Source organism: Pseudorca crassidens, chromosome 6 (genome assembly GCF_039906515.1).
Source record: "Pseudorca crassidens isolate mPseCra1 chromosome 6, mPseCra1.hap1, whole genome shotgun sequence".
Taxonomy (NCBI): Eukaryota; Metazoa; Chordata; class Mammalia; order Artiodactyla; family Delphinidae; genus Pseudorca; species Pseudorca crassidens.
This window is the reverse complement of record NC_090301.1, coordinates 64,038,731-64,061,428: the sequence shown is the minus strand read 5'-3', so window position 1 is coordinate 64,061,428 and position 22,698 is coordinate 64,038,731. Positions and strand designations below refer to the sequence as shown.

General features: G+C 41.3%; 1 protein-coding gene across 10 annotated transcripts in view; it reads left to right on the top strand.

Moving 5' to 3' along the window:
• B3GALT1 (beta-1,3-galactosyltransferase 1) overlaps positions 1 to 22,698 on the top strand; it is a 602,186-nt gene that overhangs the window by 571,643 nt on the left and 7,845 nt on the right. For 9 of the 10 annotated variants that reach the window (XM_067741665.1, XM_067741663.1, XM_067741658.1 and 6 more), the window contains one exon: positions 12,873 to 13,044. The exons of the other annotated variant lie outside the window; for it this stretch is intronic. In XM_067741665.1, the coding sequence (XP_067597766.1) occupies positions 12,873 to 13,044 (172 nt within the window). The remainder of the gene's footprint in view (positions 1 to 12,872; positions 13,045 to 22,698) is intronic. 10 annotated transcript variants of the gene reach the window in all.

Below are 22,698 nucleotides of genomic sequence, written 5' to 3'. Positions count from 1 at the left end.
AAGGAAGAGAGATCAGAGATGTAGGATTTCACCCGCTCCATGAAGAGCCCCTCACTAGTGATAAACTGTACCATATAGAGAGAGTAGAGGATTAATGACTTGAGATAGTATCTAGTAGTCCATGATAACCACCCAGCGTTAAGGTGGTTAAAAACTGAGACCTAACACTTGCTAAATGGTTACAAAACATAGACCTTTGGTGCTTCCTCTAAATCCACTTTTTAAAAGCCAGTCAACAAATATTTATCATCCACATGTTATATGGAGTATGTATTAGGCTACATTCTTGAAACAGCCTGGAATATAAATAAATAAAGCAGCAGCATGGCATGGTGGAAGAAAGGCTAGCTTTAGATCCTTCCTGACTTGAGTTTGAATCCTGGCTCTCCTAAACAGCTGTTGGGTTGGGCCATATGAAACTGCTGAGGATCAACCTTTCGTAAGCTACATACGTGGCAATTTTGTATGATTCGACCAAAAGGAATTGGAAATGCCTCTTAAATGTTTGAGAATTAGAAAAAATGTTTATAAAATGTTCATAATAAATGTTTGTATAAATGTTTAGAAGTTGTTCATGGTGGAAGGGATGTAGAAATATCCTACCCTTGGTCCCCATCATAAACAACATCATTCCTGTACAGTGGAAATAAGACAAGACAAGGTTGTGAAAGTCAAAGCTGTGAAAGCCTCCCTTTTGACCACTGTATATTTAAAAGTACAAGTCTCGATAAATATTTAATGAAAGAAATTTTATTAAAATGAGAGGACTCATTTGTTAAAACAAAGGCATTTGCCACTGTACAAGCATGCAAATATATATATCCAGTCTCTGAAACCAAAATTCTATGCCAAATGCCCACCTTCAACAAGCAGCCTATTAAAATCAGTTACTCTGCAATTCTGTTAACATCAAAGGGTTCAATTTTAACAGGACTGCACTTTCTGAACATGTACATTTCTCCACAATTTTCAGAAGGTAAGTCCCATTTAAGGATGGGATGCAATTTTACAGAATACAGTATTATAAAAAAAAATGCACACCGAACAACCAGTTACGTTGATGACGGTTCCTGTTCCTTTCCTTTGGGTGGAGGGAGCAGCGGCCCTCAGCAGCATGGGGCCGCACATCAGAAGCAGCGGCAGGGGAAGAGCTAGCACCATCAGTCAGTTTGCTAAGTAGAGACAAGAAGCAAGTTCAATGGAGCAGAAAGGTCCCTGCCTCTGTGGAACTGATGGAGAGAAGGAATGTGATTGGTTTCCTAAAGGGCAGGCAGAGGGGTGATGGGTAATTTTACCTCCCCTCTCTGAACATGCCTGTCTATCAGAGATGAATCAACACCTTAGATTACACATTATGCAAATGACAGTGGCAGTTTGGCACCTAATGGTCTCCTGCCAGAGTTTAGATTCATTCCCACTGTTGTCTGTGAAAAGTGAAAATAAACATGTTCCCCCTTCCCCTCCCTGGCTTCCTTGTCCTTGAAATACAGCTTCCTCCTAGCCCGCGGCTCAGAGGCTGTGTCTCCTTGCAGAGGTTATGAGCTCAAAAGTCCCAGACTAGGAAATTAACTTAACAAAAACAAAAATAGAAGCACCAGTGACTCTTGGACATCATACAGTGAAGTTCTCAAGGAAATTCAGTTCCTTAAGCTAAATTCAGAAAGATCCTGAAAGTGTTTCAATGCCAATGAGTCAGAAAAAAAACACTATCCAAAGAGAGCTACTTCCTGATTTGCTCATTGAAAACTAATTCTGGGCAGCCATGGAACAACTGTGTGTGGTGTAAACGCTTCCCCCCAAATTGAAAAGGGCATGTCTTAATCTGGGGAAAGAAGAGCCAGAAGGTACTGATCTACCCTCACATAAGTACTCTAAAAGAGAATTGATTTGGGGCTTCCCTGGTGGCGCAGTGGTTGAGACTCCGCCTGCCGATGCAGGGGACGCGGGTTCGTGCCCCGGTCCGGGAAGATCCCACATGCCGCGGAGCAGCTGGACCCGTGAGCCATGGCCGCTGAGCCTGCGCATCCGGAGCCTGTGCTCCGCAATGGGAGAGGCCACAGCAGTGAGAGGCCCGCGTACGGCAAAAAAAAAAAAAAAAAGAGAGAGAGAATTGATTTGACTATCCCCCACCAAGTCTCAGGGTAGAACTGGAAGATAGACACTGAAATTATAGGAATAGCTGGTCTGTACATGAAATATGACATCTTTAAGTGAACATGATCAGATTCTAGTACAAATTCCCAAGGGATTCTGGAAACTTTTCCTGTACCTCCTCAGATACATTCATATCTAAGATGTGATTTATCCCTGAGGTAGATGATTGTCTTAAAGCACCTTTTAAGACTATTTCCAACATTGAAATTCGGACTGTAAGGATGAAATCAGAATTTTTAACAAAACAATCTCAACGTTGAACTTCTGTATCCGTGAAGAGTTGAACTCTTGTGGAGTGGATTATTAACTAAAAAGAGAACTTTGCTGGACAAAATAGGGTGTGCTGGTCGCCATTTCAAAAACAGTCTCTAACACAGGTAAGAACTATTTAAAAAAAAAAAGAGAGAGAGAGAGAATGAGTTCAGGGCAATGGTGTTCTTGTGGGTCATAGGATCATTATACCTACTCAGACTAAAAGGAGACTCCATTTTGTTTAATGAAGATGTAGTGGGTGTAACAGTCTTCCATATAAACACTGGTACCCACAGTGGAAAACTTAAGCTTTAAGTCAGTAAATAGACACCACTCAAATGGAGCCTAGATTTTTCTTTATAGAGAGTCAGCCCTGTCTGAACAATGATCATCTCAGTGAGCATCCTTTGTTAGTGCACAAGGTGGGAAGATAAAGAAAGACTGACTTACCCTGGCTTGTCCGTCCTTGAAAGGCACCATGTGGCCTCTTTTCCAGAAGATAACAAGGCTCTTAACAGAATCAGAGACCCGAGTTCTAGCTTTAGATACCACCGGTTCTTTACTTATGTCACAGATGGTTCATGTCTCTACAGACTTTCTCCCCGTAAAATGAAGCGACTAAATGTTGAAATCCTTTTTATGCAAGAAACTCCACTGCTGCCTTACATTCTGTCATTCATTCACCGAGAATGACAACGTGATAAATACAGTTGACCCTTGAGCAACACAGGTTTGAACTGCACAGGTCCGCTCTTACATGTGGGTATTTTTCAATAAATATAGTGTATTTTCTACATTAAATGTGTGGAAGCGTTTGTGTTCAATTAGAGATCATGATATGTGAAATCACAAGAACGAGGGTTTGAGTCCTGATTCTATCCAAACTGTTTATCGGTTCCTTTGTTTTTGAGGCAGAGCTAGCAGTACGTGGATTTGGATTTTGCCCGGGGGTCAGCACCCCTCACCCTTGAATTGTTCAAAGGTCAACTCTATACTTATGTGATACTCAGAAGCTCCTTTTTAAAAAAGCTTTTCAAAAAAGCTACTCCAGAGCGATCTCCTCTGTCCAGTGTTAGAACACAATATGGATCAGCGCAAGGTCTTCACCCTTAAGACAAGGTCGGCTTTTGTAGTTCATTCGCATCTGACATTTGATCGTTGTAAGCCACATTGGTGTCTGAATGGAGACCAAAAATTGGAGATAGTGTCTTTCTTTGCCTTTAGGATAAGAAACACAATGATGGGATTAAACTTCCAGTTTGGCAAATTCCCCGGAGACACTGAGATTATATGGCTACTCTCTCACATTCTCCAATTAGCAAATCTGGCCACAGTGGCGCTGCCACACTCGCTGAGCCGCTTCTGCAAATGTACAAATAAAATGTATCAGGCATCTAATGAGGACCAAAGGCCCATTCCAGCCTCCCCTTTTCCTAATAGTGGGTGAGAAGCTACATCAGGCTTGATTTTTAGCCAGTAGCCACTGAAGCCCCATTCCTAATTAGGAAAGTAAAATGCCCCTGACAAAGACACAAGAAATCCAAATGTCTACAGTAGTACAGATCTTGAGATTCTGTATTTGCTGCCAAGAGAATATCTCAGGGAGAAGGAAGAATACGGGAAACCACAGGAAATAAGGATGAAAGGCTAATGTATTTACGTAATTTTCCCTACCCTAATGTTTCCTTTAAAATATAACTGTCTTTTGTAGGGGGCGGGGGGGGGGGTTGGCTTGTTTTTGCTTAATTAAACACCAGAAACCAGGCTTCCCTGGTGGCGTAGTGGTTGAGAGTCTGCCTGCCAATGCAGGGGACACGGGTTCGAGCCCTGGTCCGGGAGGATCCCACATGCTGCAGAGCAACTGAGCCCGTGCGCCACAACTACTGAGCCCGCGCACCTAGAGCCCGTGCTCTACAATAAGAGGAGCCACCGCAATGAAAGCCCGCGCACCGCAACGAAGAGTAGCCCCTGCTCGCCGCAACCAGAGAAGAGCCCACACGCAGCAATGAAGACCCAACACAGCCAAAAATAAAATAAATAAAATAAAATAATTAAACACCAGAAACTATTACCTTGATTTGGTCTAGGTTTTTAAACACTTGAATAGAATGTGGTTTGGTGTACATATTAAAGAAGCTGAAAAAAACCCCAAATGAATTAAAATGTATTCCCTGTACTAGGCTCTATAAAGATATATGATATTTCAAAAGTTATTTTGTACAGAGAATAGCAGGGACTTGTTTTCTCACACCTTCTGTAAGACAGTAAAAGCCAATCGTTAAAACAAAACAAAACAAAAACACTTGAGGTTTCTTCAGTTCTTTTGATTTAAGCTCAGGTTGAAAGCACCAGAGGGAAGCAGCAACCACAGCATTTCAGTAACTCATGCCGATGCCCTGCAAGTAAAATTCCACTGCCCATGCCATGTGGCTCCACTAAGTCTCCCCTATATCCATCTACACTGAGCAATGCATCTCCACATCTCATACGTACTTGTATACCATTTATTTCATCACTTACAGCACTATATTGAAATAAACTGCAGGTGACTACTCTCTAGACTTCAACTCCTTAGAGGAAAGTATGTTAATCAACTTTTTACCCCCAGGAACAAGCACAGCACTCACACATAGTAGAGACAATTAATAATAGCATCCTTATTGATAATAAATTGTATTAAAATATTTAAATATATTTATAATTTTCTTTCAATATTAAAACTAATCATAATAGTATTTATTAAGTATCTCTGTGTGCAAGATGGATATTGAGTGCTTTCCTGATATTTATTTCATTTAATTTTCGTGAATCTGAAATAGACACACTTTTCCTGTATTCCAGCTGAGGAGATGATTGCAGAACGGTGATACAGCTAGTAAATGGCAGAATTTGAACTCAGGTTATCTCAATATACTGTCTATAGTTTTAACACTTCACAATACTGCCTCCTGGTACAAATCCCTTAACAAATGTTTTTCAAAATTACTGACAAAATCCAAAATCCTGGGAATTAAATACTAAAAGTTTGTAGCTGCAAATTTTCATAAACATTTGACTTGTAGAGAGAGCCAAGATATTTCTAGTCCAATTTGACCTCCTTTGTATGAAAGACTACTTCAAGGTGCTTCAAGGTGCTTCACAGTTAAGGAAACAAGGATGAGAGGCAATCAAGGTCTCATCCTAAAATAACATGCATGGAGTAAGAGTTCCATTTAGACCAGCGAAATCCAGCCCACCAGCCTCCCTCACATCACGCCTGTCAACGCCAGGAAGAACTTCTGTGGTCCGTCTACAGATATGAATTCTCAGCACTTGACACTCATTACTGGAGTTGGCTCATTGAAGAGACTACTGGGCTATGATGTTATCGGCCTTTTCATAACTGTTCCTATGGTGCTGAAGGAATTATCTTTGATGTAAGTGATGTGGGCATTCATTCCAGGTCAAGCTCTGAGATAAATAGCCTGGAAGACTTCAAACAAAACAGGGAACTGTCTCATGCTGCCATCCTAAAGATCCCCACATCCCATACTGTCCACATCCCAAGAGCCAGAAGGGTTAACTTCGTGCCCTTCTGTGGATTTGACCCATAAGTTGCTTGCATTGTCCCTCTGAAGTATTAGTGGCCTGGGAATAAGTTGTAGCTGCAGATTGATGGTCGGGCTGGGACCTTATCACCGTCTGTAGCACCATGAGTATAATTTCAGGGACTCCAGGTGGCAGGTCATTGTCAGTGCCTTTGTTCTCTGATACAGCAACTGAGACGTGAAGTTTCTAGGACAAGGCTTTATAGAACCGAAAACACTGTCATCTGTTCTGATATTCACATCACTGAAATCTCTGAGAATGCTAACAAAGTAAACTTGGGAAGAGCAGGAAGCCTGTTAAGACTAAACATCCAACAGTGGAAGAATGATTACATAAGTGAAATATGGCAGTGATTGAAAATGAAGTGGCGTGAGAGTAGGTAATAGCATGCAAAAGTGTTGATCCTGCTTGCTAAGTGGAAAAAAAGCATATTAAAATGTCCACACCGGGCTTCCCTGGTGGCGCAATGGTTGAGAGTCCGCCTGCCGATGCAGGGGACACGGGTTCGTGCCCCAGTCCGGGAAGATCCCACATGCCACGGAGCGGCAGGGCCCGTGAGCCATGGCCGCTGAGCCTGCGCGTCCAGAGCCCGTGCTCCGCAACGGGAGAGGCCACAACAGTGAGAGGCCCGCGTACCGCCAAAAAAAAAAAAAAAAAAAAGATACTCTAATAGGATTATGTTCACCCCATGAAGTAGCCAAAGGGCTGTGACCAGTCTGCCTTTTTTTAGACCTTTTTTTTTAAGAAACAAGAGATACTGTAACAAAAAAGTGGTGATAGTCATTCATAATTCCAAAAGGGAAGTTACGGAGCATCTTAACTGTCCAATAGGCCACAGCATCCCAGACTGTGTTCCCGAGAAGCTCCTGGTAATAACAGAATTCAGTGAGCCATGTTATATCTGTGTATTGAGTTTCCCAAAGGAAAGGATCATAGTAAAGGCTCTGAGCCATCCTGCAGTGAGTAAATCTGAAGACTCTCATTTAACCCAGTGTTCCCACCCTTCAGCATCTCACAACTCAAAATAATAAGGTTGCTGGAATCACTCTGCCTATAAGACAGCACTTTGAAAAACCTCCTCCTTCCTCTTAGAAGAATATGTTACTCCTATTGGGAATTTACTTATTTGCTTATTAGCTCTCTGACCCAAGTGGAAAATAAATAATAATCTTGATTTCTGACAACTGCCACAGAAACCATGCCCTAGAGCTCCCCAGAGACCCAGAAGCATGAACACTTCTCTGCTAGTTTTCTGGGACTGACCTATGCCCGGGGAACCATGGAGCCCATGACTGCTGTTGCATGTGCTTCATGCCTTGAAAACTTTCCAGTTATTAGAGGGTTATTCTTCACCCCATTCCTATTACCCAGGAAGCAAATTATCCTCTTGAATCTGGCAACATATGGTCTCTATAAATAAAGAATTTGCAAGCGTATTAAAATCAACCTAACAATAGCTCTGAAGATAATTTTTTGGAAGGGCAATTTTGGCAGTGAAATGATGTCAGCTCCAAACTTTTCAATGAATGTATTCTTATCAGTAGTTTGGATGTGACATGAGGTGAAGCATCTTGTTAGGGGATTTCATAGAACACAGCACAGAAGCTGGTGCAAATAATGACTGTGGCTATGGTAACCCAAGGTGAAAAGCACTATTTGCATCACTTTATCACTCCTTAGAGATCCAATTTACACGTGTTACCGCTGTAATTGGACAAGATGGATGTGATCACAAGTGACCCACCACAACAGCAAGCCAGATAATTTATTAAAAATCGGTTCAGAAAGACATTCAGGAAATAATAATTCAAGGATGTGACAGTTGACAACTCGTGAAAAACTTTGAAAAATATTCACCCAGAAAAGCTGCAAATTCTGTGTTTCCTGAATTTCTCTTCTTATTAATGCTGCGTTACTGTGTGTATGTGAGTTTTATTGTCACCTACGGAAACTTTATCTTTCATCCAGAAAATGTATTTTTAATCTAGAATCATTATAACTAAGTCACAAATTCAGGAATTAAATCAGAGGCAAAAAATTGCCTTGAATAGCATTGTGAAAAGGGCCTGGCATAGGAAAAGTTATACACCCAGACTACAAAAAGCACCTTCTGGTGTATCTTTCCAGCACATCACATAAATACTTGCTGTAGAATATGGCCCACTTATCTATGATATCTCAGCAAAGGGCTCTTGTTGATGCTACTGTTGGATGATGGATTGCTGTTTATGGCTATCTAGAAGCCATTTACTCAGCAATTATTTATTTATTAACTACAGTATTTCTCGCACTATGCTATTAGGCTTAAACATAGTGATAAAGATAGACATAATAATGAGAGTAATAAAATAGTGATAAAGCCAGATAAAATCTTTGCCCTTACAGAAGTTATTTATCAAAGAGATGCAGTTAAAAAGTAGTTGAGGAGGGGCTTCCCTGGTGGCTCAGTGGTTGAGAGTCCGCCTGCTGATGCAGGGGACACGGGTTTGTGCCCCGGTCTGGGAGGATCCCACGTGCCACGGAGCGGCTGGGCCCGTGAGCCATGGCTGATGGGCCTGTGCGTCCGGAGCCTGTGCTCCGCAATGGGAGAGGCCACAACAGTGAGAGGCCCGCGTACCGCCAAAAAAAAAAAAAAAGCAGTTGAGGAAACTAGCCTATGGATTGAGGGGTTTTTCCATATGACATAAAGAAACAGTCAACCTAAAATACAATCAATGGTAAAGTTATGAAAGTATATTGAAGATGAAGAAATGATAAAAGGTATGGTGGAGAAGAAATATACTCATGAGCAAGGACTCCCTCTGCATTCTTAATTTTAACTACACTCTGTCATGAATCCAAGAATTTGCTATACTGGACAGCTCCCAATTCTCCAAATAAATCAAACAATTTAACACCTTTGTTTCTTTGCAAGTACTTTCATCTTATCATTGAATGTCTCTCCCCAACAACCAATTTTTCTCCTATTGAGATTTCATTTTAAAAAAATTTTTAATCTAAGTCGTGTTTTCTCTTCCATGAATTTAACCCAGTCATCCTCATCAATAATAAACTGTTTCAGTTATAGTGGCATAACTAATTATTTCTTATTTCTTCTAGATTATAGTTACTATAACTATAAGCTCCTTTAAAGTAGGGGATTTTCATTTCAGTTTGTATATTTAATGTAACATTTATAAATTTTAATCATGGGATTGTCAAATATAATGAGTAAATACGTACAAATAAAACTATAATGGTCCTTTTGAGGACCAAAACAAAGAACAGAGAATAAGTTGTCAGCATGTCTCTAGACTCAAGAGTGGGTACATGTATGATGCCATGTGTACTTATATAAGTAAAATTAACACATCACAAAGAACCAAATGAATTTTCAGCAATTTTTGAGAGTGTATTTTTGGAGTGCTGTTTTTATTTTTTATTTATTTATTTTTTTAAATTTATTTATTTATTTATTTTTGGCTGTGTTGGGTCTGCGTTTCTGTGCGAGGGCTTTCTCCAGTTACGGCAAGCGGGGGCCACTCTTCATCGCGGTGCGCGGGCCTCTCACTATCGCAGCCTCTCCTGTTGCGGAGCACAGGCTCCAGACGCGCAGGCTCAGTAGTTGTGGGTCATGGGCCCAGTTGCTCCGCAGCATGTGGGATCTTCCCAGACCAGGGCTCGAACCCGTGTCCCCCGCACTGGCAGGCAGATTCTCAACCACTGCGCCACCAGGGAAGCCCTGGAGTCCTGTTTTTTTTTTTTTTTTTTTTAACATCTTTATTGGGGTATAATTACTTTACAATGGTGTGTTAGTTTCTGCTTTATAACAAAGTGAATCAGTTATACATATACATATGTTCCCATATCTCTTTGGAGTCCTGTTTTTAAATGAAGGCTGTGTGGTTTTCAGTGAATTCATCTTGGAGAAAGGGGCACAACAGTTCCCCGAAAGAAATAATCAGTTGTCATACAGGGTATTTTGCCCTAAGCAAGATCACAACAAATGGGCTAAGTGACATCTAGTCCAAAGACATATGCTATACATTCTTAGACAGCACGGAGAGAGAATAATAGAGTTTTCAAATATAATCCTTAATTCAAAAGGCTGCATCTCACATGGGCAATACTATGCAGCATTTTCCAAGGTGAGTATAGCAGGAACTTATTTATTTTGTGGTGGTTGGTAGTTCTCTCCAGCAAAGCTTAAGTGGCCAGCAATTAATAATAACAAAAATTAAAATTTCTATGCCATTTTATTTTATTTTTTAAAACATCTTATTCAATTATTTATTTATTTATTTATGGCTGCATTGGGTCTTCATTGCTGTGCGCGGGCTTTCTCTAGTTGTGGCGAGCAGGGGCTACTCTTCGTTGAGGTGAGCGGGCTTCTCATTGCGGTGGCTTCTCTTGTTGCAGAGCACGGGCTCTAGGGCACATGGGCTTCAGTAATTGTGGCACGTGGGCTCAGTAGTTGTGGCTCACGGGCTCTAGAGCGCAGGCTCAGTAGTTGTGGCTCATGGGCTTAGTTGCTCCGTGGCATGTGGGATCTTCCTGGACCAGGGCTCGAACCCGTGTCCCCTGCATTGGCAGGCAGATTCTTAACCACTGCACCACCAGGGAAGCCCCTATGTGCCATTTTAAAGCTTACCATATACCTCACAACCAGCCTAAAAATTAGATTACCATCTCATCTTATCCTTAAAGAAGTAGAATGGTGTATGGCTTGGGGTTCTTAGTTACAAACAATAGAATCCACTCTCCCAGGTTAAGGAGAAAGGAACTTGTCAAAGGGTATTAGGTAGTTCATGGAACCTCTGGGATGGCAAGACCCAGGTTTGGTTACTAACCAGCCAGACAGCAGCGTCATGAACAATACAGCCTAAACAGTGCCTGACAATTATTTGGAGCTCTTTTAGAGGATGCATCATTGCTTCCACTGCCTCTATTCACCCCTACGATGTTCACATTTGGAGGCTGGAAATTTCATCACAGCAGTTCCAGAAGAACCAGATACCTTTGTCACTCCATGTGCTCTCCAGTCAATCCAAATAACCAGAAAGCCGCTGCCATCTTCCGTTGCTCACTCCTGCATCTTTGTCTTGCCCAGAGGCTTCTGATTGGTGGAAATTAGGTCATATGCCTTTATCCTAGTTGTAAAGGGACCTGGGAAATTTAGTCTGGACTTCAACTTCTTTTACAACTGGCCTATTTCCTGGAAGAAAAGCTAAAGGGGGATTAGAATAGGAAATCAGTTAGCTAATCTACCAAATTTGCTGTAAGTGGAGAATTTACTTGATTACAGACACATAGCTAGTAAGTGACAGAGCCTCAGATGCCAAGTCTTACAGTCTCCACAAGATAAAAATGAGTGCTTCATTATGGTAAGGATGAGTAGCTCATCTGGCCTTCAGAGCTTAATTAAAATATCCCTTAAGAGCAACTGTTTCTTTTGACATAGAATTGCATGTGCTCCAAGCATCATTATTGGTTTGGTTTTCTACATATCTAAATATGGTGAAGGGAGTAGCCTTGTAAATGGGGATGAGTCCTTCATCCTTTCTCCAGTTCTCATTTAAAAATGATAACTACACATCTACGTTATGTAACTAAGGATCTCAGGGCCAGAAAGACCCTTAAAGCCACGGTAATATTTGCAGCAGCTGTGAGTCAGTTTTCCCTATTTCTCACATTACTCCATGGATAATTGTTTATTAAAGGAAATAAGAAACACTTTTAAAATCTGACTACCATGTAAAAAGTGAAATGCTGAATATACTGTGTGGACCCACACATTACAGTTTAACAGAACTTGGGTTTAAATCCAGGTTTAATCACTCACTAGCTATAAGATGCTGGTGGAGCAAGTTGCTTAATCTCTTTGGGTCTGTTTCCTCTTCTGTAAAATGGGAACAAGGATGCCTATTTCTTATAATTGTTAGCAAGATTTTATGTAAACTATAGAGAACATCACAGATGTGAGTAGAGGCAGGGAAAGCAATGGTGTGTCTTCTAAGTATGTAAACTGTATGAACAAATATTATTTGTTAAAGCACTTTATATAGTCCTAGCAAATAGTAAGCAATGATTAAATAGAAACTACTATTTAAAATATTATTTCAAAATAAGTATGATTTTAAAAATCTTAATAATGGTGTGCCTTGATAATCTACCCAGTCATGAAAATGGTTACAGTTTTGACTGAAGAAATATAATGTAGAATGGCAAGTGAGATTTTTTTCCAAGACTATTTCCTTTCACAACTGACCTGTTTCCAATTATACTTAAAGACCTTTCCTAAATTCTACTTTTGCAAAACTTTAAAACTGTCTGATGGGTTTTCAAATTATATAATCAGGGAAAAGGAAAGCAAATAGCTTGAAATCTCTTAGAAAAGTCACCTGTACTATCTGTCTGTGACTTACTGAAAAATGACTGTTAAAATGCAGTCCTTAAACAAAAAATAGCCTCAGAATTTCATGGAAAGTCATCTCTAATGGGCCAAGTAAAAACACGCTCTGAATAGGACTTTACAACATTTTCACAGTTTCAGAAACAGCCTGACATCTCAAATATAATGAAAAGTAAAACCTCTCATATATGTAGGTGAACAGAAAGCACAGAATCATTTTTTACTTTCTGTTGTCATTAGTAAAACCTGCCCTATATGTCTGTTGAGTTTGTCTGTGATGCAGACTTCCCTGTTTAAGAAATTGGACTCGGACACGTGTTCTGAAATATATTGTCTACAAGGGGAAAAGAAAGCAAAAAGCAGGAGGAAGGCAAATGTCTCCCTGCTTTGGTACAAGTTGACATTTATACCCTGTCTGAGAGAGAGAACAGGGTGCTGAAAATGGGAAGAGATGTAAAGTTTCTTGGTCTCTCTTCCATCTTTCCAGTGAACGCTGTTGGAAAGTTGACAGCGGAAGCCTTTTCTCAAAAGAATGAGCTCCCCGTGCTGATGAGACTGGAACGAGGGCCGAGTACTGGTGTGGAGAGTGTAAAGAGCAGGCAGAGGAGGGATGAAGAGACGAGAACACAGAGGACCGTGAAAAAGATGAGCAGAGAAACGTGAGTAGGAAGGAATCCTGGGTAAGAGTTGAAAGAAGAGAGGGACCAAGTGTATCAAAAGCAGCTGAGAGCAGGGAGGGCATCACGTAGCATGCTGATAAATTGCAAGTTAAGTAGGTGAGGAAATGAAGAGAAGCAGGAAAGAGCACTCATTTAGAGGCTCCGGCTATGAAATGAAGGAGAAAAATACCATGCTAATCGAATGTGAGGCCAGGGTCAGGAGAAGGGTTTGTTGTTACTCCTGTCATTTTTCTAAGCAAGGGCAGATAAGCACTTCTAAAGACAAAAGAGGAGCCAGTGGGAATAGAGAGGCTGCAAACACCGAATCTAGAAGAGACCTTCACTGAGTGGGTTGAGAGTACATGGACCAGTGGCAGAATTTCTGATCAGTGAGGATAAATGCAATTTTTAAACCAAGAGAGATTTGGCGGGAGCGTGGCGTGGCGATGGCAGTACATTTCCAAAGAGACTTCATGGCAGAGCTACAACTAGAATCTTTTCCTGTCTACTGTCAATCCTGGGCTTTGTCCGGAAGACAAACTGTCTCAGTCTCTTTGATGATGAGACCTTACCCTACAATATTTAAAGGCACAGGAGTAAGAAGAAAGATTACAGGCAACAGTGGGGGATTAATGAAGTGGGGAGAGTAAATGGAGAAATGACACACAAGTGAGAACCGAACCCAAAGCCCATGGGAGAGATTGATATTGTAATCCCTGCCCGTGGAATCCAATCTAGAGGAGTCCAGTGTAGCCTCAAACAGATTCAAGAGCTATGTAAGGTTGATTGTGGTGAAGAGTTCAAGGCGGCAGTAGAATGAAAGTTGGCAGGCTGGGTGTCTAACCATTGGAGAAATTAGAATCTTTAGCAAAAAGGAAGTTGTAAACAGAAGGGAATGTGTAGAAATAGAAATCCCAGGCACAGGGCTTCCCTGGTGGCGCAGTGGTTGAGAGTCCACCTCTCGATGCAGGGGACATGGGTTCATGCCGCGGTCCAGGAGGATCCCACATGCCGCGGAGCGCCTGGGCCCGTGAGCCATGACCGCTGAGCCTGCGTGCCCAAAGCCTGTGCTCCGCAACAGGAGAGGCCACAACAGTGAGAGCCCCGCGTACTACAAAAAAAAAAAAAAAAACAAATCCCAGGCACAAAGTAGTGTCTGATGAGGATGAAGCTGAGCAAGTGTTTGGTCAACAACTTGTGGGGAGCAAGGCTGGGGAAGAACCAATGCAGTTGACTGAGAATGAGAATGAAACAAACAGCAGCATTTCCATCTGATGGACCAGTAGGTACTAATTTAAGAAAATTATGTACAAAACCAGAGATTTCAGAAACAAAAGGGCATGGTTAAAAAGCTACTCTGACAAACAAAACCATCATTGTCACCCAGGCATTCCTTCGAGTGCATTTCTAGAACAATTCATAAAGCCAATTCTAATGGTGAAAACTAGTAAGTCTCTTAGTTAAGTGTTGACATGGTGAGATACTTCGTAATAGTACATTTCTGATAGATTCTATTAAAAACCTTGACAATTCTACGAAGAAAAAACATCATGAATCTTGTATTGGCTTTGTCTTAAGCATCTGTAAAAGAATCATGGCGTAGCCATTTCAGGCTGTCTTGGTGTCCATAGAATGTTAATTGTGGCTATGTAAATGCTACTCAAAGGGCTATTTAAATCTGGTAGATTTTTCATATTCTTAAGTCCTATTTGAGAAGAGTTAATTCTACATCACATCAGTGCTCATAATAATACTCATAATGACGTTTCCTCTAACTTGCATAAACCCCCCATTTTTTTGGCCAAAGTGCAAGACCTTTTTAATATAGACAATATAAAATGACCTTGAAATTTCTTATGCAAACATTCAACTGGAAATACTAAGCTTTTTGGAGCAACAGACAAGTAAGAAAAGTGCTTTTGTACTACATACTCAAGATGCATTGACAGATCATTGCTCAGGATACATTTTATAGGTGATCCTCTCAGGATTTGTCTTTATCGTGTTTATATTAACAATGATAATACTTCTAATTCATGTCGCAGTGTTCAGCTTACAAATTACTTTCAAATAATTTTTGAAATTTGATCCTTACACTCACCCTGCAAAGTATGTCCAGATGTTACCATTCTCATTTGATAGATGAGGAAACAAGGCAGAGAGAGGCACTGAGTTCAGAACCAATGACTAAAATCAGGAAGTTGAATCCAGTTCTCCCAGTGCCATAAGATTGACTGCCTACAGAATAATTTCCATTGAGGGCATCTACGTGAAATTACTTTTGGCTATTACGTATTCCAATTAAGTGATATTGTATAAAGGGGCGTTCAAATTAGAAAAGGGGGAGAAAAGAAAATAAAAATTGCAAATTCTCATCCATATGTTATCAGTTGCTAAATGGTACTTACATCGTTCTTTGAAATTTGACCTAAAATAATATTATCTCTCTGTGGTGAGCTGTCTAAGAAATAGCTCTCCTTAGACTTTGTAAATTTCAGACAGTAATACACTAACATCTTTCTGGTTTCTAAAAATAGCCATTTTTAATCAGTTTTCCCCCCAAATAATGGGCCAAGCGAAAAGTCTTTTTGGTATCACATGGCTCATCATTTTAAAATTCTCCCAGCTGCTGTTTATATTAGCAGGATGTCTTTCCTCCCATGCTCTTCCAAATCTGTAATGAAACATCCTGGCATTTCCTTTCCCAGTAGAGAAGCCCCGACCACATTACCAGGTTCCCAAGCTCCTATGATTGAACAAGTGATTGCTCTGCCCATCTTTAAAAACATGCCTCATATAAGGCAGTCAAGACACAATATCGGGCTTCCCTGGTGGCGCAGTGGTTGAGAGTCCGCCTGCCGATGCAGGGGACACGCGTTCGTGCCCCGGTCCGGGGAAAAAGACACAATATCCATCGCTGGAAAGGAAGCCAAGGATTTATTTAAAATAATGAGATATCCTCATTTTCATTTTTTCCTGAGAGGATTGTAGCAATGTTTAAAAATTCCCTGAATTCTAGAACTAGGGCAACACATTGATTTGAAGAAAGCTATAATCTTCCCTTCTAATTCGAAGTGCTCTTTTTCTGCAGTGAAATAGAATGTAGCTTTCAGAATAGCAGGAGCCCTAAGCCCATACAAAGGCATCCTCATCCCAACCACTCCTCTTTCAAGCTGGCCCCATTCTTCTGAATGCAGGGATTTATAAAGGCCTTTTCAAGAAATTTCAAGGTATACTGAACTGAAGAAAGAAAGGTTCAAATAATTTCTTCCAGATTTGAGAAGGAAATGACTTCAACTGCCAAGTCATGACGAATATTACCTTTTGCTTTCTGCCGCTTCCTCGTTGCAAATGATCTGTTGGGTAAGTTCAATTATGGGGTCTCTTTGAAAGACTTCATAATTAATTTTTTTAAAAAAAAACAGATTAGTTCTTTGTCTTTCTGAGGCAAAGGAGTCAGAACACTTCACTTCTACGAGCATTCAGGGATTTCGACTTCATGGGTATATGGTGCGTTCCATAGCCACAGAGGCCTTACTTCAGAGAAAGGCCAGCCCTCTGTGATTTGAAGAGATAATAAGTTAGCAAGCTGTATAATATAATGGTTTATGAAATTCTGCCTTCAAGGACCAGTGCTTTATTTCTTCCTCTCCTGTGCTTATTTAGAACATAATTACAAGAGAGAGAGGAAGGCAGCTAGTATGGCATCAGGATAACCATTTGCTAAATCAGTGCAGCTGAGTAGACTCTCTGGCCTTCGGGGCTCGTTTATCAATTAGTTCTGCTGCAGCCTGAGTTCCTGGATTTCCCCACAGAATGAAGATTCTTTGATTTCACTGATTGACCAACTCTGAGGAAAGCCATCTGAGATCAAAACGTTTTTCAGAAGGGATCTCTTTTACCCTACTCACTACCATGATGTGTTGTACAGCCAGCTTCTCATTCATTTCAGGAGCATTTCATAAGCACTAGTATTTAGTTAGTCCTTTCTCTCTCTCTCTCTTTCTGAATTTCTGTCTTCTTTTCATTCCTCTCTTTTAACTGGTTAAAAATGGGCTTCTTTTTTTCAACTGGTTTATGTTTCTACACCATGGTTTTAAAGTTACTATGTGGATTTTAATGTTAAGACCATTTCTTTAGTGCCATGTGGTCTCTGAATATTCAAAATTGGCTCTAATAGAAATAGAATAATAGAAATGCTGGTAATTAGAGCTGACCAGGAGAATTGTCCTTATTCTCTAGAAACCAAGTCAGTATTTCAAGAACTGTTGGCCCCAACCTTTTGGAAAATTGGCCACATCCCTGACATAGCTTTCTCAACTAATTAGTGTTTTTAAGGGGGGGCCCAAAGGAAAGAGAAGTGGCAGGAACAAAGGACTGCTTGAATAAAATAAATAAACTGTCCCATATTCTTCACATGATCTTAAAAAATAATCTGAACTAGCTTTTTTTAATGTAAAAGCAAACCAAACTTTGTGTCCCGTTTCACACTTGTGTCTCATCCTCCTTTGAGTGCTAGTTACAAATTGTTCATCCTTTCAAAGTTAATTTACCAAAACCCAAGGATTTACCTGTTTAAATCAAGGAAATAAAATGTGTGGAGGAGTGAAGTCTTGTCAAGCAAAGTGTTTCATTTTGTTGCTACCCAGGAAAGTAGTTGATACAGGTGGAATTATGTCTCTCCGAAAAGATACACTGAAGTCCCAGCCCCAGTACCTCAGAATTTCTGTGACCTTATTTGGAAGCAGCGTTTTTAAATGAGGTCATTGGAGTGAGCCCTAATCTAATATGACTGGTGTCCTTATAAAAAAGGGGAAATTTCGACACAGAGACACATACAGGGAGAACGCCAAGGAAAGATGAAGGCAGAGATCTGGGTGATGTATCTGCAAGCCGGGAGCACCAGAGATGGCCAGCAAACCCTCAGAAGCTAGGAGAGAGTCATGGGACAGATTTCTCCCTCAGAGTCCTCAGAAGAAGCCAACCCTGCCAACATCTGTTCAGACTTCCAGCCTTTAGGACTGTGAAGCAATGCATTTATGTCATTTAAGCTTCCGCTCTGTGCTACTTTGTCATGGCAGCCGTAGCAAACTGAGACAGTAGATAACCTACCTATCTAGAAGCTGAGGGCATTTGCAGGAGTGGGCAGAATGGCCACAGCCGAGAAACATGAAGCCAAGAAAATCCAAAAAACGAGGGAGGGGCAGAGGTCAAAAACCAGAAAGATGCTCCTAAGGAAGCATTAATTCCAAAGATCCAAGCTGAGAAACATAAACTTAGTGAAAGGCTCAAGGACTGAACCAGAACTAGCAAGACCTTCTATTCTCAGATCCCCCCTCACCCCCTCAGAGAGACCAATTTACCTAAAGTTGCCCCTCCCCGTTCCACCTCTGTTCAGTCTCCATTCCATTGCTTCACTTTATTTACATCCCAGCACCTATCTCTACGTGAACGTATTTTTGCCTTCATTTATCATGTGTTTAATTTCTGCCTCCCTCTCCTAGAAAGTAAGCTCCCCATCCATCTTAACCAGCTTGTAGAACAGTGCCTGGCGTCAACAGGTGCTCAGTGCATCTCTGATGAACCAGTGAAGAAGCTATTATATTCCTTGAGACACCACAGTGGAAACAGGCCGTTTGCTGGGGCCCCTGCAGCCTTGCCCGCGGGTGTAGGGCAGCTGATATAATTGTCAAGCCAACTCAGTGGTAACCGAGGCTTAGGAAATCAGAGTTGACTTGTGCCTGCTTGAACTATGATGGAGAAGGACATGAACTTGGCACCCAGACTATGCACAGGTCACCCAAGGGACACTAGCCACTTGCTCTTGGGACTGACCTCTGGCTCTACAGCAGAACTTTAGCAGATTCAGGGGCTTTTTAAAAAAATAAATTACTCAGAATAAGACTATCCAGGATGCGATTTCTAGGAGAAACATGTGCTTCTCAAATTCAAAATTCTGCCCCATTAACTTTCTGAAAGGTGAAGGTGCATGGTTACTGAAGGTGTTCTGTGAATGAGGTAATCTGCAATACAGTAAGGCCCCCGGGTGGAGGGGGTGGGTGGAATCTTTTAAATATTCTAGTTGAATGTTGCTTTCTTTTTTTTTTTTAACATGTTTATTGCAGTATAATTGCTTTACAATGGTGTGTTAGTTTCTGCTTTATAACAAAGTGAATCAGCTATACATATACATATGTTCCCACATCTCTTCCCTCTTGTGTCTCCCTCTCTCCCACCCTCCCTATCCCACCCCTCTAGGTGGTCACAAAGCACCGAGCTGATCTCCCTGTGCTATGTGGCTGCTTCCCACTAGCTATCTATCCTACGTTTGGTAGTGTATATATGTCCATGCAACTCTCTCACTTTGTCCCAGCTTACCCTTCCCCCTCCCCATGTCCTCAAGTCCATTCTCTAGTAGGTCTGTGTCTTTATTCCCATCTTACCCCTAGGTTCTTCATGACCTTTTTCTTTTTCTTAGATTCTATATATATGTGTTAGCATACGGTATTTGTTTTTCTCTTTCTGACTTACTTCACTCTGTATGACAGTCTCTAGCTCCATCCACCTCACTACAAATAACTCAATTTCGTTTCTTTTTATGGCTGAGTAATATTCCATTGTATATATGTGCCACATCTTCTTTTTCCATTCATCCGATGATGGACACTTAGGTTGCTTCCATGTCCTGGCTATTGTAAATAGAGCTGCAATGAACATTTTGGTACATGACTCTTTTTGAATTATGGTTTTCTCAGGGTATACGCCCAGCAGTGGGATTGCTGGGTCATATGGTAGTTCTATTTTCAGTTTTTTAAGGAACCTCCATACTGTTCTCCATAGTGGCTGTATCAATTTATGTTCCCACCAACAGTGCAAGAGTGTGGAGGGATTTGTCTTTAATGGATGACAAGTTAATGTGTCATCAGCGTCTGCAGTTGTGGTAGGGCTGCTAAAAGGAATAACAAATGTTTTGTGTTTCGCTTTCTACTTTACTGATACATTAACGTGTCTGTTAAACAGGGTTTTTTGTTTCAATCTTGTAAAACTAAACGAACCCTCTGGAGAATTCTGCTGTGTGACACTCAGCTTCTTCCCCAGAACTTTTCATCTGATGAATTTTCTTAGATTTTCGGTGCACCTTTGTCGTTGAGTTTTCCAGGAAGAAGATAGAGTTCTCTAGCAAGAAAATCTGTACCGTGTAGTCACTAACCCAAAAAACTGACAGCAAGCCTATGTATCTAGAAGGATTGATCAATGTATGTGCCTGGATCCCAAATCATGAACTGATGGACTGACAGAATCCCCTCGCCACATTAGAACTTGCTCTTTGTATCCTAATACCATCTATCTGTATTACACTCTTTCCCCGGAAACTCAAACAATTAATACCTTTAACGTATTTGGAAGTAAAGCAGATGTTACTTTTGCCCTTATTTTATACCCAAGGCTGCTAAGGCACAGAAAGCCACACAGCCAGTTACTCAAGGAGTAAAACAAGGACATCTGGCCCATTACCATCTACTTAATCCAACATATATGAAATTACTCATTAGCATTAAATGCACCAAGCTACTCTCTCCTGTCTTGACTTATGTTACTGTTTCTGGTCCAGAGGTCTATTTTTGTGCTTGTTTGGCCACCTGAGAAGTTTGTTTGGTTGTGAGCAAAAAGGACGTTTCTGAGCACCCCGTGCTGCGGGTCCACATTATCCTTGGCCGCTCTTCAGATTCTGCCTGGTTCCTGTTCCCATTTCAAATCCTCTCTTTTATTGGTGACCAAGATGTAACACTGTGCCTACTTTTGTTCTCGTCTGAAAAATAAGTCAATAGAGAGAGTGATTCTTTCAGTGTGTGACTGTGTGTGTGTGTGTGTGTGTTTTGCAGGACGTCAGAGAAAGGGAATTGCAGTGTTTCTGAACCATTTCAATTTCTAAAGCTCTCCCCCACCCCCAGCATCTTCAGGTTTTAATGTGCTCTTTGCAAATCATCATTTTTTGATGACCAAGGATCCCTTCAGAATTGGTGTAGTGCGGTGGGTAGCAAACCAAAAACTAGAAAAAAATTCAAGCAATGGACACACATCTAAGAAAATAAACCTATGGATCCTGGGAGACTAGCAGCCTGAGATAATCCCTTCCACCCTGGGCTTTCTCATGCAAGATTTTGCCTGTTGTCCTAACAGGCCTTAGGAAACTTGGGATGATTACTTACCTGGTCACTCACCTGTTGTGTGATCTTGAACAAGCTACTTATTATCTCTAAGTTTCCATTCTCTCATCTGTAAAATGGAGAAAATATCTCCCTTGTAAAACCGTGAGGAACGAAACTCTGTAAAATCCATGACGTTGAATACAGCGCATAGCACAGTGCCTGGTGCACTATACACATTTTTAAATGAGACCTACAGTAACAATGGTAAGAAGTATCATGTTTGTTAGCTGTCTAGGGAAGAATGCTCATTCTTCTGTGAAAAGGGTTTGTAAATACATATACTTGATTCGTGCTCTCACCTATTCCTCTCATAGTTCTCCCTCTTTTAGCTCTTTTTAAATTGCCCAGCTGCCTGTGTTTATGGAGTCCCTTCTCCTGGAAAACCATACAGAAAGTTATCAGATAAAACAAATTTTTGCTTATTCTTCTGGGGCACAGAGCTATGGGAGATAGATATCCTTAATATGGAAAAATGAACTGCTATTGAAAATCAGTGGACAGGATTTGGGGAAGGTAAAATCCTCCCTTACGCCCTTTAGTTTGCAAAGATGGGTAACCAGCTCCTCGGCTAAGAATAGTTTCTGAGCACCAATCACCATCTGCCCCCTACCTGTCTCCACAGCCACCACCCCATCGCCCTGTCTTCTTCCCTTACTCTACAGCCCTGGCACACACTAGGCTCTCTCATGTTATGCCTTTGCATATGCTGGTCCCTCTGCCTGGAATGCCCGACCCTCATCCCGATAATTCCTAGATGTCCTTGAAGATTCAGCTTAGATAACTTCTATGAACTTTCCATGGCATTGTCCCCAAGGCAACCTCATTGTTAGACTCTGGGAGCGGATGGAGCGTGGGACTCACACTGCAATTTAGGAGAATGGTCCCTTTGGAGAAGCACTCTGCACAGTCTGCAGGACCATCCCTAGTTCTCCCATGCCCTGTCCACCAGCCCACCTCTCCTGTGTACTCCATTAGCCTTATGATGAAAATGTTTATCCCACTGTTTTAATCATTCGCTTGACGTCTTTCCTCCTAGACTGTGAGTTCCTTGAGGAGGCGTATGCGTTCTGTTTCTGTTTTTCCAATACGTTGCAGCACGCCCTTAACCCCCGATTGGTAGCCTGATTAGTGGCTCCAGAAGAGAACTTGGTAGAAGCCCCTTCCAGGTGCTGCTTTTGGGGAGCCCTTCACGGTTCAGTGATGGGTGGCTCACAGTTTAGTAGGAAAGTGTGAAAGGTGACAAGGGCTATATGATGATAAAGGTAGGCTCATAAGAATCAGATCCTAGGCTAGGACAATGGTGGAGAAAGTTTGGTTTCTAGTACCATCTTGAGACTCACTCACGTCCCTTTGGCATTCAAATGGAGTCGATGTCTGTGTATCCCAAGGTGAGAAACCCTTTTCTAAACTCTCTGTTGCTGATTTCTCACACTTCCTTTGGCTT